This window comes from Lissotriton vulgaris, chromosome 2_1, assembly GCF_964263255.1.
Source record: "Lissotriton vulgaris chromosome 2_1, aLisVul1.2, whole genome shotgun sequence".
Lineage (NCBI taxonomy): Eukaryota > Metazoa > Chordata > Amphibia > Caudata > Salamandridae > Lissotriton > Lissotriton vulgaris.
This window is the reverse complement of record NC_141687.1, coordinates 988,963,307-988,981,152: the sequence shown is the minus strand read 5'-3', so window position 1 is coordinate 988,981,152 and position 17,846 is coordinate 988,963,307. Positions and strand designations below refer to the sequence as shown.

At 43.3% G+C, this 17,846-nt stretch overlaps 1 protein-coding gene across 1 annotated transcript; it reads left to right on the top strand.

The window, feature by feature from the left end:
* Positions 1-11,099: 11,099 nt before the first annotated feature.
* Positions 11,100-12,689, top strand: LOC147731518 (uncharacterized). Its single transcript, XM_086954205.1, has 3 exons — positions 11,100-11,335; positions 11,399-11,451; positions 11,794-12,689. The coding sequence occupies exons 1-3, from the start codon at positions 11,100-11,102 to the stop codon at positions 12,687-12,689; spliced, it is 1,185 nt and encodes a 394-aa protein (XP_086810331.1).
* Positions 12,690-17,846: the final 5,157 nt, after the last annotated feature.

Genomic DNA, 17,846 nt, shown 5'->3' with positions numbered 1-17,846 from the left:
ACATTCACCCCAGTACAAGGATCTGGGCCTAAATCCATCGTTTTTTTGCACTCCACACCACCCTGGGTTAGACACTGGCTATATGCAAATCAGCTCTGACCCTGTGCCCCATGGGAACAGTCCAGTCCGAACTACCAAGCCATGTCTTTCCCAGACCGGAATCAAGCATCCAAGGACCGGTTTCTGGCTATCAGCCTTCATTCAGCCTGGATAGCTTGACTCCAGTGGTGTAGAGAGCCTGGGACTCACGTCTGAGTATACCCAGCACACTCGGGGTGAAAATTGCAAAAAAAACAGTTGATGGACAGAATGTAGAACAATGTCATACATTCACCCCAGTACAAGAATCTGGGCCTAAATCCATCGTTTTTTTGCACTCCACACCACCCTGGGTTAGACACTGGCTATATGCAAATCAGCTCTGACCCTGTGCCCCATGGGAACAGTCCAGTCCGAACTACCAAGCCATGTCTTTCCCAGACCGGAATCAAGCATCCAAGGACCGGTTTCTGGCTATCAGCCTTCATTCAGCCTGGATAGCTTGACTCCAGTGGTGTGGAGAGCCTGGGACTCACGTCTGAGTATACCCAGCACACTCGGGGTGAAAATTGCAAAAAACACAGTTGATGGACAGAATGTAGAACAATGTCATACATTCACCCCAGTACAAGGATCTGGGCCTAAATCCATCGTTTTTTTGCACTCCACACCACCCTGGGTTAGACACTGGCTATATGCAAATCAGCTCTGACCCTGTGCCCCATGGGAAGAGTCCAGTCCGAACTACCAAGCCATGTCTTTCCCAGACCGGAATCAACCATCCAAGGACCGGTTTCTGGCTATCAGCCTTCATTCAGCCTGGATAGCTTGACTCCAGTGGTGTGGAGAGCCTGGGACTCACGTGGAGTGCAAAAAAACGATGGATTCAGGCCCAGATCCTTGTACTGGGGTGAATGTATGACATTGTTCTACATTCTGTCCATCAACTGTGTTTTTTGCAATTTTCACCCTGAGTGTGCTGGGTATACTCAGACGTGAGTCCCAGGCTCTCCACACCACTGGAGTCAAGCTATCCAGGCTGAATGAAGGCTGATAGCCAGAAATCAGTCCTTGGATGCATGATTCCAGTCTGGGAAAGACATGGCTTGGTAGTTCGGACTGGACTGTTCCCATGAGGCACAGGGTCAGAGCTGATTTGCATATAGCCAGTGTCTAACCCAGGGTGGTGTGGAGTGCAAAAAAACGATGGATTTAGGCCCAGATACTTGTACTGGGGTGAATGTATGACATTGTTCTACATTCTGTCCATCAACTGTGTTCTTTGTAATTTTCACCCCGAGTGTGCTGGGTAAACTCAGACGTGAGTCCCAGGCTCTCCACACCACTGGAGTCAAGCTATCCAGGCTGATGAAGGCTGATAGCCAGAAACCGGTCCTTGGATGCATGATTCCGGTCTGGGAAAGACATGGCTTGGTAGTTCGGACTGGACTGTTCCCATGGGTCACAGGGTCAGAGCTGATTTGCATATAGCCAGTGTCTAACCCAGGGTGGTGTGGAGTGCAAAAAAACGATGGATTTAGGCCCAGATCCTCGTACTGGGGTGATTGTATGACATTGTTCTACATTCTGTCCATCAACTGTGTTTTTTGCAATTTTCACCCAGAGTGTGCTGGGTATACTCAGACGTGAGTCCCAGGCTCTCCACACCACTGGAGTCAAGCTATCCAGGCTGATGAATGCTGATAGCCAGAAACTGGTCCTTGGATGCATGATTCCGGTCTGGGAAAGACATGACTTGGTAGTTAGGACTGGACTGTTCCCATGAGGCACAGGGTCAGAGCTGATTTGCATATAGCCAGTGTCTAACCCAGGTTGGTGTGGAGTGCAAAAAAAGATGGATTTAGGCCCAGATCCTCGTACTGGGGTCAATGTATGACATTGTTCTACATTCTGTCCATCAACTGTTTTTTGCAATTTTCACCCCGAGTGTGCTGGGTATACTCAGACGTGAGTCCCAGGCTCTCCACACCACTGGAGTCAAGCTATCCAGGCTGATGAAGGCTGATAGCCAGAAACCGGTCCTTGGATGCTTGATTCCGGTCTGGGAAAGACATGGCTTGGTAGTTCGGACTGGACTGTTCCCATGGGGCACAGGGTCAGAGCTGATTTGCATATAGCCAGTGTCTAACCCAGGGTGGTGTGGAGTGCAAAAAAACGATGGATTTAGGCCCAGATCCTTGTACTGGGGTGAATGTATGACATTGTTCTACATTCTGTCCATTAACTGTGTTTTTTGCAGCCTGCCTCTACACAGCATATTTCAATGCCTGCGTGTGTTACTGGATATCTGTAAGCAGCGCCAGGCAATTATTCGCTGGGCAGATGAAAATGTGTTTTCTGCCTGCACAGCCAGCCCTAGATCATACTGATGCCCTCATTTCATCGACAGACAGTATATGGAGGAGCAACACGTGCAGAAAGGAAGTTAAGCATTGTGGTGAAGCTTCATTAAAAAAAAACACGCTGCTCTAATTGAAAGTTTGAACCGGAGCAACTGCCGTCCTTAAGCACCAGGTATTCTGGAGCGTTGCAGCTATTGCTGCCACAGTGGATGATGGGGTTAGGCTTTCCAGCCTTTGTCCCTTTCAACATTTATTGTTGGTGACTTTACAATTTGTAAGGGGTATATGCTAGGTCTATGGGTGACTTGTATTCTTTCAATGTATAAACACGTTCTGCGTCCTGTGACCATGCCCGGTTCTCTATGCCCATTCACATGGCATAACGAAAAGTTAGGGGGCCTCCCTGCACCGTACTTAGAGGGACCCAGTCCGGGCTTAATCAGGACCATCTTGGCCAGATTGCAGTGCCGAGGGGGCCCCTTTGAGCTAGAGGCCCCAACGCACCGCAGGGGCTGCGAGGGCCTGTGTTACTGTGCGGGTATCGTTGTGACTACCATCATGTATGGGTCCGGTTAATTTAGCTTATTGTAACATTGGTTAGTTGCTGTGCCTAGAAAAGACAGAAGAGTGGTGTTAAGTATTGTAGGAAAACTGGATCGGTGGAGACAGCTCCCGCTCACTCTATTAGTTAGCGCAGCGCTATATAAAATGGTATTGCTTCCGAAGTTCCTCTATGGCCTGCAAAACGAATACTATCCACTACCGGTGAAAACTCTACCTAAAATACACGCTGACCTACGTGCATTCCTATGGCTGGGGAAACAGCCGAGAGTGGCCTTAACTACACTGCAGCGCCACCAGTACAGTGGAGGGATTTCCCTGCCCAACTTAGAAGCATACTATTGGGCGGAGCACCTCACTCCGATTAATGACTGGCTCCACGCGGCGATAGACCACCCTACCTACGCACTGGAAAGGTCAAAATGGTCCACAACTAACGTGCTATATTACCTGTACGGAGGAACCGGAGGGAAGCAACTTCTCCCGGCTACCAAGATTACACTGACCGCATGGCGCAGGGCGACCAAACGCATGGGATGGGACAAGAGACCCACCCGGCAGACGCCGCTATGGCACTGTAGATGGCTGGGGGAACTTAACAAATTGAAGGGCTTCCAACGTTGGGATGACATTGGCATCTCAACAGTAGGGGACGTGATCACAAGGGGTGAGTTGAAAACATTTGACGCGCTGCGGCAAGACTTTGGCTTACATACCACACAGTACTACAGATACACGCAACTGCGACATGCATGGCGGGCACAAAATATCCCTCTCACAGACATCCCAGAATACGCGCCACTGGAGTGTAGGTTACTGCAGGAGCAGATAGGAAGGGGGGCGGTATCCCTCACATATAGAACGCTGACCAACAATATGCTGGGTACCTTGCAAGACTGGCGCGCCAAATGGGAGGCGGATGCCGGGGCCATGGAAGACCTAGACTGGGAGATGGTTCTGATGCACCCACGCGAAGTTGCGATTAAGTCTAGGCTTCGCCTCATACAGTTGAAGGTGCTACACAGAGCCTACTTCGACAGGGTGCGCCTCTTTAAAATGGGGAAGATCACGGATACAGCATGCCTTAGATGCCATCAGAAGGAGGGCGACTTCTATCATACACTCTGGGGTTGCAATATCATACAAGCGTACTGGGAAGAAGTATTTGTGGAATTGGACGAGATACTGGGCACTACGCTACCACGCGACCCTAGGCTGGCTTTATTGGGTTTGACAACCGAGGTGGACATGGTCTGCCCCCTAATCATTTTTCTAGTACTGACTTTGGTGGTGGCAAAGAGAGACATTGCACGATACTGGGGGGCTCCCGAACCACCAGGCTTGGAGGAATGGAGGAGAGGGCTAGACTTATACATGGCGGCGGAGAGAGTGACCTATAAAACCAGGGGCTGCCCAAAAAAGTTTCGGAGAGTTTGGACAAAATGGAGACAATATCACGGAGTGGAGTGAAGCCACAGGGAACCTAAGTGGGGGCCTCGGGGGAATGGCCTGGTGACACAGGCCCAACGTAGGAGACCAGGGGAGGCAATGTCATAGAATGTATTATACAACACAGATATGACTAGTATGTGAAAATACGTCAGGAGAGGGTGGGGAAGACCCGGGGGGGGGGGGTGGAGGTGGACATGGAAGTGGCTGTTTCGGGGATTGTTTTTCTCAGTCTTTATGTACAAACTATAAGTCTTGTTACAACCCTACGCTTTTTTACTTGATTTAACGGGGATCCTGGGAAACTAAAAAAGAAAAGTTGCATAACTGGCGGGCATTGGCCGAATGTTGAAGCCAGCCCGTGTACCTACCTTTCATTTGTGATACTTTTGATGCAACAATAAAAAGTATAGTATTGTAGGAAAACATGTTCTGAATTAATGTGGCGAATGCAGTGGCTGAAATCTTGACCTAAAATGCCCCTGGTCCTCTCCCAACCAAAGCTTGTTCCGGTTCCCCAAAAACGATACATTGCAAAAGAAAACGTGCTTCTCAGAGCGCCTCTCAGATTGAACGCACTACGAGTCTCAATCAGATTTTAATCACAACCTATGTGTCCTGAATTCTCTGTTCATCCTCTCCTACGGGCCAGAGAGCACCATAAAGCATTCCAAGTTAGTAATGGTCTGCTTAGAGGAGGAGCACGTGGGAGCACATAAACTCATTTTTGTATTTCTTTACCTGAGTATAATATGTGTGCGTACTTCTTTTTTTCAGTGTGGAATTTATCCTTGCTTGTCTACCGGAGGTTCTTCTTTTTAAACTATCAAATTAAACTACTACTATATACTTCTTTTTTTATTTTATTAAAATGGCCTTCTCCTCTGTTACTCCTGTGCCCACTTCCCATTGCTCCTCTCTCTCCTAGTCTTCATTCCTCCACCCTTTCATCCATTGCTCCCTTCCTCCATTTTCGGCCTTTTATTTAATTATTTTTTAAAAGGAGGTTGCTTTACATTTTTGTAGGTTTAACTTGTGGCTGACGTTTACTGCCGGATCGCTCTGTTGTGCGCTCTTTCTTAGACCTTTGGGTCGAGTTTGCGCTATATAAAACTGCGAGAGAAAAAAAGCATTTTATAATGCAATATGCCTTACATTACTAAATGTTTAAGCTATTGGTGTTACATTATTATTATGTATGTCAAACAACAAAAGAGTGACATATGTAGTAAGTGTGTAAGCACAAATACAAAGGATAAGTGAACCTTAATAAATCACATGGGAATTTATAAGGAAGCCCTCACTCACCACTCTGGGTGGTGACATGCTTCATCATCGGGCCCACCAGGAGAAGCCGAATGCCTCCCTGGTGTGCTACAACGTCAGAATACTGCGGAGCTGGGTTTTTCGTGACAGTGATGTGAAAAAATGTGAGTTTAAAAATGTCAAGGTAGTGTACCACGCACAAACTTTATTAAGTGGTCAACCTGACATGGGTAAAAGTATGTGTGGGAAATGACCAAATAATGTTTTGGGTATTTCCACTTAAAGTGGGGTCAACATTATGTGTAGTTTACCGGGCTTTCTTCAGGACCATGGGGAGTGTACCCCGGCGGTGTGGGTGCGCTAAGGCCCACCCTTGCCAGAGGACGTGAAAGTTAAAATACTGTGTAAAAAATAATAGGTGCAAAAAACAAACCAACACGTTTTGGGATTTACCTCAAAATTGAGAGGAACCTATATAGTTTGTTAGATAAAAGATCCACACCCCATAGGTCTCGGGAGGGGGGTGGAGGCAACAATGGCACACCGCACGCAACGCCCGCTCAGCACCTGGGATCTCCCTCGACAGGACCTTGTGGTTACATTATTATTAGCAACGCCAATAGTCAAACGTTTAGTAATGCAAGACCTAAGGCATTGCAAATGCTTGTTAATTACTGTCATGGGAATTTCGTCAGGGCCCATTGCTCCTCAAGATCTATTGTTTTAAAAAAATTCCTGCCACTTCATCGATTGTTAGCAGGAAGCACTTACCTCGCTGAGTGATCTAGACAGCAAGTAGGAATTTAGACCTCAATTTCTAGTGCCTTTCACCTAAATAGGGAGAGATTGCAGGCTGTTTTTTATGGATGGAATAGCGTATCTTTAAGATGGGGCAGGGTCAGGGTACCTGTGTGAGTGAATCAAGGGGTGAATGAACGAAGGACACTCAAGGTGTCCATGAATAGTATGGGAAGTACCTGTAAGTGCCACTCAGGATTCACTTCGAGGGTTCATTGAGGGACTTTGAGAGGATCCAGTAAGTCGATTGGGGGTCTATATGTGATGTCAATCCCCTTGAGAACCCTCTGTCCCACCAATAAAGTGAGCCCTGGTCCCCCTAAAGGACACTCAGGAAGATCAGGTAATTTATTTAATAAAAGGCTAGCCATATACCTTAGTTGCCGATATGAAGGTGACAAAGGGGGATGGGGGGCTACTTTGGGATTAGCACTCAGGGGACGAAAGTCTCAGTACAAATCACCATTCTTCCTCCTCCCAAAATCTCCTTGTGCTTGTCTGTTTTTTGAGCCAACCCCACCTGTCAAAACCCTGCATCACTTAGCACCAGCAGTCCTAAGGTTTTTTCTAAGATATGTTTCATCGCGCAATTCCTGTTCACTAAATATCACACCATCCACTTACACTGCACCGTCCATAAAGGGCTCTACAGTTTGTTATTTGTTATTGATGTGGATATTTGTACCATATGCAAATGTGTGTACCCTATACCTGCACAGGATTGTGCAGACAAGTTTGTGGGGGATCCATTAACAATTGGTTCTATTTCCAGCAATTGTGTGACTGCACTAATTTATTTAGTCTAGGAAACTAAGTCGTAAACTTCCCCTGAGTGAATCTATTTTTTTCTTAATCTATATCTAGCCGGGTTCCAAGGTATACTGGGTCACCCCGTATTCTGGTTGCTAGATTACTAACATTTTACAACAACGAAAGCAATACAAAAACATAACAGGCATTCTAACATATGAAAAAGTTCAATAGGTTTTTATTAAATTTAAAGAGGCCACGTTTTGAATGGCTCAATGACATTTTAGGTCTGGCCTTTGACATGGCCTTGGCTTGCTTGACTATTGTTTTCCCCAAAACAATACCTACTATGTAAACATAGAGGGGCTTTTAGTAAGCAGGCTACATATTTTGGTCTTTTGAATTGTCATACACATTTTCTTTCCACTTACTAAAACATTGGGCATGGGGCAATGAGTCAGCTCACTTTACCCAATGGCTCCATATACTTTGAGTGACTGAACAAAGCTTGTGTACATTGTTGACATCCCTTTAAAAATACTTAATTCCTCTACATTAACAAAGCTCTTTCAAAGTGTGTTTTCTGCATTTTATTTTTGATTATTATCATTTGTGGACAACAGTTTATTTTCAGGCCTGTTCTGTGCCAATTAATATAGAGACCGCTTGTAAAATATATACAGACAGGTTGACCTGTTTACAGAACTTTCAGGCGTTCAAAATAGAAACCACAAGGTATATGCCTACGTGTCATTCTGCTGCTTTGCTATGGATGCACATTTTCTAATATCATGCCGACATATAGTTTGATGATTGTAATAAATTTACGATTGGATAAAGTGTTTGGTAACCCCATCACACTATGCCAGGGAAATGCCCCTGTAGGCTGTGTTAATATATTAAGATGTGCTAAAAGGTATAAACAAAAAACCTGCCAATTGTGATTTGACAGTCTCTGACTGAGACTGGCCCAGCTATTTAATTTGCCTGCTCTTTGGGTGCCCACTTACATGGTGATTTATTTCCTCTCTACTTTTTAAAGTTACTGTTATAAAGTGTTCACTATAAAGCTTTTATAAAACGTTCACAAACATAGTAATAAAATGCATGGCACAACTGAAAGGGTTGTTTCTGTTGACATTAAGAATCACTTGTAAAACATTCACATGGGTGTATGATTTTAAGTAGAAAATATTTAGCGTTAGCAGGCAATGGCAAGATTTGGTTGGTGGCATGTTTTATTGTTTCTCTTTTTATTCTTTGGCATATGGCTTCAAACAAAGAGCACATTGCATCAACATGCCAAGGTCAGACCAATTGGCTTTGCCATTGCCTGTTTAATCATGACACTTCACCAACATTATATTCAGTTTGTGAAAAAAGATGTATTTTTATATTTATAGCTCACAATTATGTGCATCAACAGTCAGATGTCAGTCAGAGAGAGGGCAGATCAAATTGCATTTGAAATTGAAAGACACCATTCAAAGGTTTGCCACCCTCTGGTCAGAAAGGTTTTTTATCAAGTGAGATGAAAATTGGAATGTTACATTCATATGAGTTAACTATACAGAATAGTTCATGTCTGATTCATCAGCAACAGACCTGTGTATTGGTCAGAGCTTTGAGCACACCTCTCTGGTGGAGAGTCAACTGGAGGTATTGGCTATGAAGTTGGAATGGCAATTCTTCCAGACTAACTTCTTAATACCTATAAGTAATAGAAAGAATATCAATCTATCCATAAACCTTGAAATATATGGGTACATTCTTTCAAGTTCCCAGATATATAGAAATGTGTATATAAGAAAGTTATTTATTTACATAGGAGACACCAGATATGTATCAAGAGCTCACATGTTAAACCCTTGAAAGAAATAAAATTGGTTTTGGGTACAAGGCACAGGCCTTGATTTGAGTCGATGGTTTCCTGTACTGTGCAATGCACTTTGGGGCATATTAGCAAGACCCTTGTTAAAATTATCGCTGTTTTAGCGGCAGGAAACTGCCGCTAAAACGGCAATAATGGGCTTTCTAATATGCGTTATAGAATTCCAATAGAAGCCCAGGTTAGATATCCTGCACATCTAACCTGGGCCTTTATTGGAATTCTATAATGCATATTAGCAAGCCCATTATCGCTGTTTTAGCGGCAGTTTCCTGCCGTTAAAACAGCGATAATTTTAATGAGGTTCTTGCTAATATGCCCCTCAATTCTTAATACCGGCACTAACAGCAGTCCACCACATGGCGACACTGTCTTATTTTGAGATGAGTACAGCAACAGTGTTTGATAAGTCAATATAAATAAAAAAATGAATACATTCCCACACACCATTTGCATAGCTTTGGGTAGCCTGTAATAATGTAAATTATCATGCTTGAGATGGTTAGAAGAACTGGCAGGGACAATCAGGCACAGGCATCAACGTTTCAAATAGCGATTCCTTATTTGCGATTTTTAAGGAATCGCAAATAAGGAATCGCAATTTGGAATGCGTGATTTTTTTCGTAATTTTTTAGCGATTCTGTTAAAATCGCAATTTTTACCGAATCGCATGATTTGTGCGAATTCTTATTTGCGAATTCGCATTTTGCGAATTCCCAAATTGCGAAAATGCACACATGCTGAATCACAATGAGATTACAACCAGGAAGGCAGGAGAGTAATTGCACACAGCTGCTTCCAGGTTTGAAGTGGAGGTTTCGAGGAAAAATGGTTTTTAGAGGTCAGAGAATGGGCGCACTGCCAGTATGGAAGCACTATAGGATAGAGTGAACGGTGGTGCAACTGGGTGAGTGGACAACCATATAACCACTCAAAGGAGAAGTCAGCTAGCTGTACTAATCCAATGTTACAAAAAGAGACATACCCTATGCACACACTCAGTGAGTATAAGAAGGTCACAATGTGGCCATGAACAATTTTGCAATTAAATGCAGAGGAACAATAGTAATACACAATGATAAGCAGTTAATGTAATTGAATGAACATATATAAGCAAAAATGTCTTGTTGTCTTGGTTTAATTTATCACAGCTTGAGAACAACCAGCCGGCACGTGTTTCATCGCATCTCGCGAATCTTCAGGGCTCTGAATGGTTGTGCTTGGACCAAGAGGTCGCTCTTCCGGTGATAATTCCGACACGGAGGGGCCCAAGACCAGTATTAAATTCAATAGTCAAGTTGAATTGATTGGCTGACAAGCGTAATGCGCTCTTATAGGTCACCCGGGAAATGGTATAATGGTCAAAAAGTGTTTAAATCGTTCCGTATCCAAGTAATCTTAAACGAGGGCTGAAAGAGGTCGCTCTATGGCCTCGTGCAAGTAGCCGTCTGAAGACATCTTGTTCGCTTCGTATCTCCCGGGTTTCTGTGTTCGAAGTGCGGACGACCCGGGAGATACGAAGCGAACAAGACGTCTTCAGACGGCTACTTGCACGAGGCCATAGAGCGACCTCTTTCAGCCCTCATTTAAGATTACTTGGATACGGAACGATTTAAACACTTTTTGACCATTATACCATTTCCCGGGTGACCTATAAGAGCGCATTACGCTTGTCAGCCAATCAATTCAACTCGACTATTGAATTTGATACTGGTCTTGGGCCCCTCCGGGTCGGAATTATCACCGGAAGAGCGACCTCTTGGTCCAAGCACAACCATTCAGAGCCCTGAAGATTCGCGAGATGCGATGAAACACGTGTCGGCTGGTTGTTCTCAAGCTGTGATAAATTAAACCAAGACAACAAGACTTTTTTGCTTATATATGTTCATTCAATTACATTAATTGAAGTGGAGGTTTGACAGTTGGAAGTTGGAGCTCAGCCTGGAGGACCTGCAGCAGTGTGTGTGTCTGCAGCTTCTGGAGAAATGGTTAATGAACATGCTGAAGGAGAAATCCAAGCCAGGAAAAGAAAAATTAAATTCAGTGACCAGGAGCTGGAAATAACTATTGAGGAGGTCACTGTGAGGCAGGACCAACTTTTTGGTAAACAATCTTTGAAGGTGCCTGAAGCAGTGAAAAGGAATCTCTGGCTTGCTATCCAAGCAAAGGTGAATGCTGTGGGTGTTGCACATCGTGATATAAACAACTTACAGAAACGCCGGTATGACCTGCGCAGTCGTGCCAAGGAAAGAATAGCAACCAGGATGAACACTTTTAACTGAAGCTTTGGTGGAGTAATTGACATCGATACCTCAGAGCTTGTTGGACCTTCGGAAGGTAAGATTTTTTAAAAATGTTTTTTAAAATGTACAAAGTGATTGAAAGAGGCCTTAAAATGATCTTGTTGTTGCTTAATTTGCAATGCTCTCATCTAGTAGTTCTTTTACATTTTCAAAATCTGTGAATTAACCATTTTAAGTCATAAAGCAGTGCATCATGGGAGTTGTAGTCTTTTTTAAAATTCTATATGCAACTGATAAGCAAAGTTAAAAAAAGGAGACCAAAGGAGACCAAAGTAGCCATGCAGCAAGTGATTTTTATTTGAAAAGCAATTTTGAAGAAAGTTTCAAAAAGTGCAAATTTGAAAGTAACACACTGTTTGCACTATTTCAATCATAGATACACAACAAGAAATTATTGAAAATGAATTGACAGAGTTTAATACTCAAGATGGACAAGACACAGATGAGTCAAATGCTGCCACTTCATCAACCTTAATTTTGGAAAGAAGGCAAAGACACAGAGTGCGCCAACTGCAGCAGTCTGATAGTGATGAAACTCCAAATGTTAATGTCCCAGAACTGCAGACTGTTGAAACACCAGCAACCTCTAACCCAATGCAGAGCAGGCATAATCGACTCCAACAGTTTTATAGGCACCGGTCACATGCGTCACAAAGAGGAAGAGCTGTAGAGGAGAGCAGCACCGGCAGTGTTGTTGAGGATAGAATTCTTAAAGTTCAGCACCTACAAGGCAAAGATGGTCACATCGACAAAGAGATTGGTGCAATGCACAACAGTATTAAACACATGACAAATGTAATTGATAAAGGGCATAGAACAACATCAGATAAGCTAGACCGCATTGCAACATCTTTGGAGACACTGTGCACAGTAATACAGTCGCAGCAAGGGAGAAGTGCTAAGAGGCATCTTAGAGCAATGACATGCATGCAGGGTCACACCAGGGGAATGTCTCGGCTTTCAAGCACTACTGCTCAACTCTGCAAGCAGACAGTAGCCATGCAACTGGAAATGAAACAAATTTGTGGAGAGATTGCCAGGGGAATGGGGACACTCCATAATGTTGTAGAAAGAATACAAAGTGATGCTGCACCTGAAAACCAGTCACAAATTGGGGGTAGTGATGTTGGCAGAAATGTCAGTGGCATACTTGACCCTGTGTTACCTGCGGCACACCGTAGCAACAGGAAAAAATACATTTCAAGCTACATGCCCATGGGCAATATGATAAGTAAAGGCAAAGCATTAGGGGTGTGTGGACGTAAAAAATAGTATGGTACCTTTGAAGTTACATTTTTGTCAGAAAGAGGACCATCTGATTGAAAAAGCATTGCTTTCTGCTTTAAAGTAAAGGCGTAGAAACTTACTATTTGATCTAAAAGCATTAACATTTTAAGAGAAAACTGCATATACTTAAATTTCTGTGCAGTAAACAGTTAACAGTCAAGTACCTGAATGTCTTGTGTGGTTCTTACCTTTTTTTAAAGTAATGTTGTGTTATCTCTGTCCTTCTCCTTCTACCCTCTGCTGCTTCCGGTCCATTTCATCTTGCATGGGGTTGATGAGGCTGATTATCATTTTGAGGTAGTACATCATCCAAATCCAGTTCTATGCCTCTCTTAGTGGCTATGTTGTGCAACATTGCACATGCAACTATTTTACAGCAAATTTCAGGACGATATTGTAAAGCACCACCAGTTTCAGCACACCAAAGGTTCTCTCTATCACATTGCGGGTTGCTATGTGAGCATGGTTGTATTGCTGCTCTTTTCTGGTTGCTGGATTGAGATAGGGTGTTAATATGTATGACCTCACTGCATAGGCACTGTCACCTAAGAAGTAATAACAGATACAATGCATGAGTAACATGTGTCTAGAAGGCACAGGGATATGTAAAAATTAGGAAATTTATAATTACCATGCAAATATCCATCTCCAAAATCACCAGCAAACAGTCGTGTGTGGATGGCACTGTGTCTAAAAATATAGGAGTTATGGGCACTTCCAGGGTAACTTGCCACTAAGTCTGTGATGATAGTTTTAGAATTGCAAATTGCTTGTATGATGAGAGAATGGTAACTTTTCCTGTTGCGGAAAATTTACTCATTTTCAGAAGGTGGGCAAATGGTAACATATGTGCCATCTACACAGCCAATGACAAGTGGAAAATGTGCCATGTTGTAGAAATTTGATTTGGTTTTTAGCAATTCCTGTTGTGTACTTGGAAATTTATTGTGATGCCTTATCCTTTGCAACATGGCATTCAGAAAAGCATAAAAAAATCTTGAAAGGGAACTCTGGGAGACACCACCAGCAATGGCTATTACACCCTGAAATGACCCAGAGGCAAGGAGGTGTAGTGAACATAATACTTGAACATGGGTTGGTATGGCTTGTATCCTGCGTGTTTGTCTCTCAAAGACTGGGTCCAATTCAGCAATTAAATCTAAAATTAAATGAGCATTAAGCCTATACTTGTCATAGATTTCTCCTTCTGTCTGCCGTAGTAAGGTAATGCGCACTCTGAAAATTCTCTCTTGAATAATCCTTCTCCTCCATCCTGCTGCAGCTCTCAACCTCTGCTTACGTGCCAAAAAAAAGAGTGCTGCCATTGTGAAAAAAAGTTTGATGCTTTCTGGGGCACCTTTTATGCACTCTTGATGGATTTCACCTGCATTGTGCAATTTTGAGGAAATTACCACCAGGTTTGACTTCTTCTTATTTTAAGAATTCGTTATTTACGATTTCTTAAGAAATCGCAAATAACGAATTTTCATGCATACAATTTTTTCGCAAAAAAATGAGATTCGGACAAATTGCGATTTTTTTAAGGAATCGCAAAGCATTTTGCGATTCCTAAAATAGCGAAAATACACTTCAAAGATGATGCATCCCAAAGCAATAAATTGCATTCGCAAACGGACGATTTATGCTATTCGTACCGTTTGCGAATGCAATTCACTTTGATGTATGTGGGCAAATGAGTGGTGCAGGCTGCTGTGGCCTCCCGAGAATGGCCCTGGATTCAGGGACAGTTTCTGGGCATGCGTGTAGGAGTTCCGCACTCTTTATTTTTCACCAAGTCAGGTGAACATTAATATTTGAAGTAATAGTAATGCAGGATTGCTGATACAGGCTGTGCTTCTTTGAAAAACATGTGAAAACTCACTCATTCTCACTGGGTATGAGTTTCTGCAGTTACTCCAATTGCCCTTGTCTTGTGCAGGCTGGAGCATGCCTAGCATCAACCTGCAAATACTATAGTTTTTGCTAGGCTTAGGAACTCACAGCCCTGAAGTCTGCAGGTCATCAGCTAGGCAAAGACATAGCCTCGAGGACTTCAAGATCATGTCACCACACCCTTTCCCAGCTCTCAAAGGGTGGAGTGGAGTCAACGTACATCACTGACCCCACCTCACCCTGTGACTTCTGGGAAAGGGTGAAGCAAAGGCTGCAGGTGGACAGTAGACAAATTGAGTCTGCGCAGTAGATCATCACGTGTTTTGAAGACACTGCACATACCGGTGTCTGCTTCCCGCGCTGCATTTTATGAGGGACAGCTGACATGAAATGGAGGCAGGATACACACTGCGGAGAAAGGAAAGGAGAGAGTAGTTTTTTTTGAGCTTCCCAGAAAGACATAATGAGTAAGCGACTCAGTCGGACTATTATAAAGGAAACATGTTATTGATATGTTATTTCTTGCACGGATTGGAGAGCAATGTGCCAGCTTTGACCATAAAGTGCAGTGCAAGTGCAGTGTTTAGCTGCTGTCTCTGCACTTGTACTGCTGCGTGCTGTAACCACACGTGCTCCCTGCGCGGAGAAAGAATGGGGTTCGGGTGGGGCACTGCTAAGGCATTCCTGCAGCCACAGGGAGGGCACTTCATGGGTCTGTGGGGCAAAAAAAAAAGATAAACAGCCTTCAGCCTGCAGCCCTCCCCAGACTTCAAAGAATAAAAGGTCTAATTTTTACATTCATAACACACACTTGAACACCTGGTGGGGAACACCGAGTCCCTGTGGATGGGGTCAATGCTGTGTTATATATATAGTGGCAGCAGGGCACTTGGTATTTCCTCTATGATAAACATGGAACATTGGGGCATATTTAGAAGGGGACTGTGCCACCGGACCATCACTTTCTATGCAGTTCCATTGACACAATGCCCTGCACAATATTTACAAAGTGGCATTAAGCCACTTTGCGTGAATCATCGCTGCTTCGTAAATATGCTACCCTTTCAAGCTGTTTTCTGCAGGAAAAGGTCATGCAATGGGTGTTGCTGTGGGTGTTTCACTGCAACACTCATTGCCTTTTGACGCTGCCCCAGATTACAAGGATCTGTAAATCTGAGGCAGCACCAAAAACTAACGCCATGCAAAAGCAGGCGCTAGATTGGCACAACTAAGAAAAATACTTTTATTTCTCCTTGGTTTAGCTTTTACTATGTGTTTTGCTTTCTTCAGCTCACATTGAAGTGCAAAACACCTTTAATGATTGTTTGTGTGCAGGAAGGTGACGCTTTCAGCACATAAACAATCATTAAATAGTGGCAATTTGCTACTTCTATATGTGCTGCAGAATGTGCAATGCAGGCACACGTGCACTATGGCACAAGGGTGTCTGTGTTGGGGCTAGACAGCTATTTTTAGCACCAGCACAAGGGAAAACACAGTAGTGTGTATTATGTGTTTTGCTTTCTTCAGTTCACATTGAAAGTGCAAACCACCTTTAATGATTTTTTTGTGTGCAGGAAGGTTTCTCTTTCAGCACATAAACAATCATTAAATAGTGGCAATTTGCTACTTCTATATGTGCTGCAGAATGTGCAATGCAGGCACACGTGCACTATGGCGCAAGGGTGTCTGCGTTGGGGCTAGGCAGCTATTTTTAGCACCAGCACAAGGGAAAACACAGTAGTGTGCATAATTGTTCTAAATACAGTGCATCCCTGCATTTTTTTAAATGACTCAGCGTGGCGCTGCACTATTTCCTTGTAGATATGCCCCATTATGCTAAAAATAATCACACCTTCAAGAAAAGAATGCTACGAAAGTAAATGTTCTTATTTACTTTAGTTTTAACACTGTTCCCTGTTTGTTTCCTTTAACCACAGCCAAAACTGTGACTTTGCATGTGAAGTATTTTAGTGTGCGACGATTGTACACAGGTGTCAAGTTCATTTCCTCTTTAAGGATAGCGCCCTGGTTGTTGTATCTTAGTAACTGTTGATGTGTTGTATCTTAGTGATTGTTGCTAGCCTTCCTAAGTTCTGGAAGGGAGGCTGGCAAACTGGAAGGCAGTTGCTGTGGAGAAGGACGTGTTCAGGGGTTGTTCCTTTATACTTGAATAAACCTCTCCAACCCAAATTATTGTGTCTGCGCTTCTCAAAAGTGGTGACGAGGATTGGATGCTAATCCATCTTCAAAAGGCAGACCGGACTGGAGAGGAATTATGCTTCCTCAACCACGCAATTCCCTTTGAAGTCTTTTTCCAGGAGTAGTACCCTTTGGAATAGCTACTAGAAAAATCAAAACAACAAGACATAGTTTCCGATCACCTTAGGATTTTGAGAGTGGTGCTCGTTATCAACTGGTTAAGGAGCGTCTGACCTTCAGACTTATTACTTAGATACAGCAGTCTGTAGTGAAATATAGGACATTTCGAACTGTCCTTGTGGTGGTATTTCTTTCCCAGGTGGAATGGCCCTCGTTAGGGCACTATATCTGGCTGGTACTGATGAAGGTGGCATTACATCTTTTGGCCACCGAAACGCATCGACCATTGTCCTGAGATCATCCTGCATTTTTGCAGTTCTTGTCTTTGGTCCTTCCAACTACGTTGCTATTCTGTAGTTGTGTTCCCCAGACATGTTATGAATGTGAAAGTATGTCTGGGTGTGTGTGAGTAGGTTCTGAATGGTTGTTGTGAAGTTGTTTTGTTTTTCTCTACCTAGGCTTATTTGATCTAGCTGTATTTATTGTGTTGTGTTGATTTATGTATTTAGAATTTATGTTGAAAATGAAAATACGTATTTAAAAATATGTATAATCCATCAAAATATTTTTGATAAAAGAAATGAAATAAAAGAAATATATTTGTATTATTGTTATAAGACTTTGTTCAGTGGGTTATTTATCTGGTTGGGGTGCTCACTGTATATAGGTGGATTAAATCCATTGTAGAAGAATTTAGGTCTTGAGGGAAATATTTTTTTGTTGTGTTTGTATACTTTTTCCCCCTCTTTTCCCTGACAGTTAACTTGCCTTTCAGAGGGGGTCCCCTTTTCTCTGCATCCTCAACCACGCAACCCCTGATCTTCTGGAGCAACCTAGAGACAAGTGACTGACTTCAACAGCGGCTACCATGGAGGATTTACCTATTGCGGTTTTCTGAAAAACAGCTGTAACAGGTGCAGTGTATAG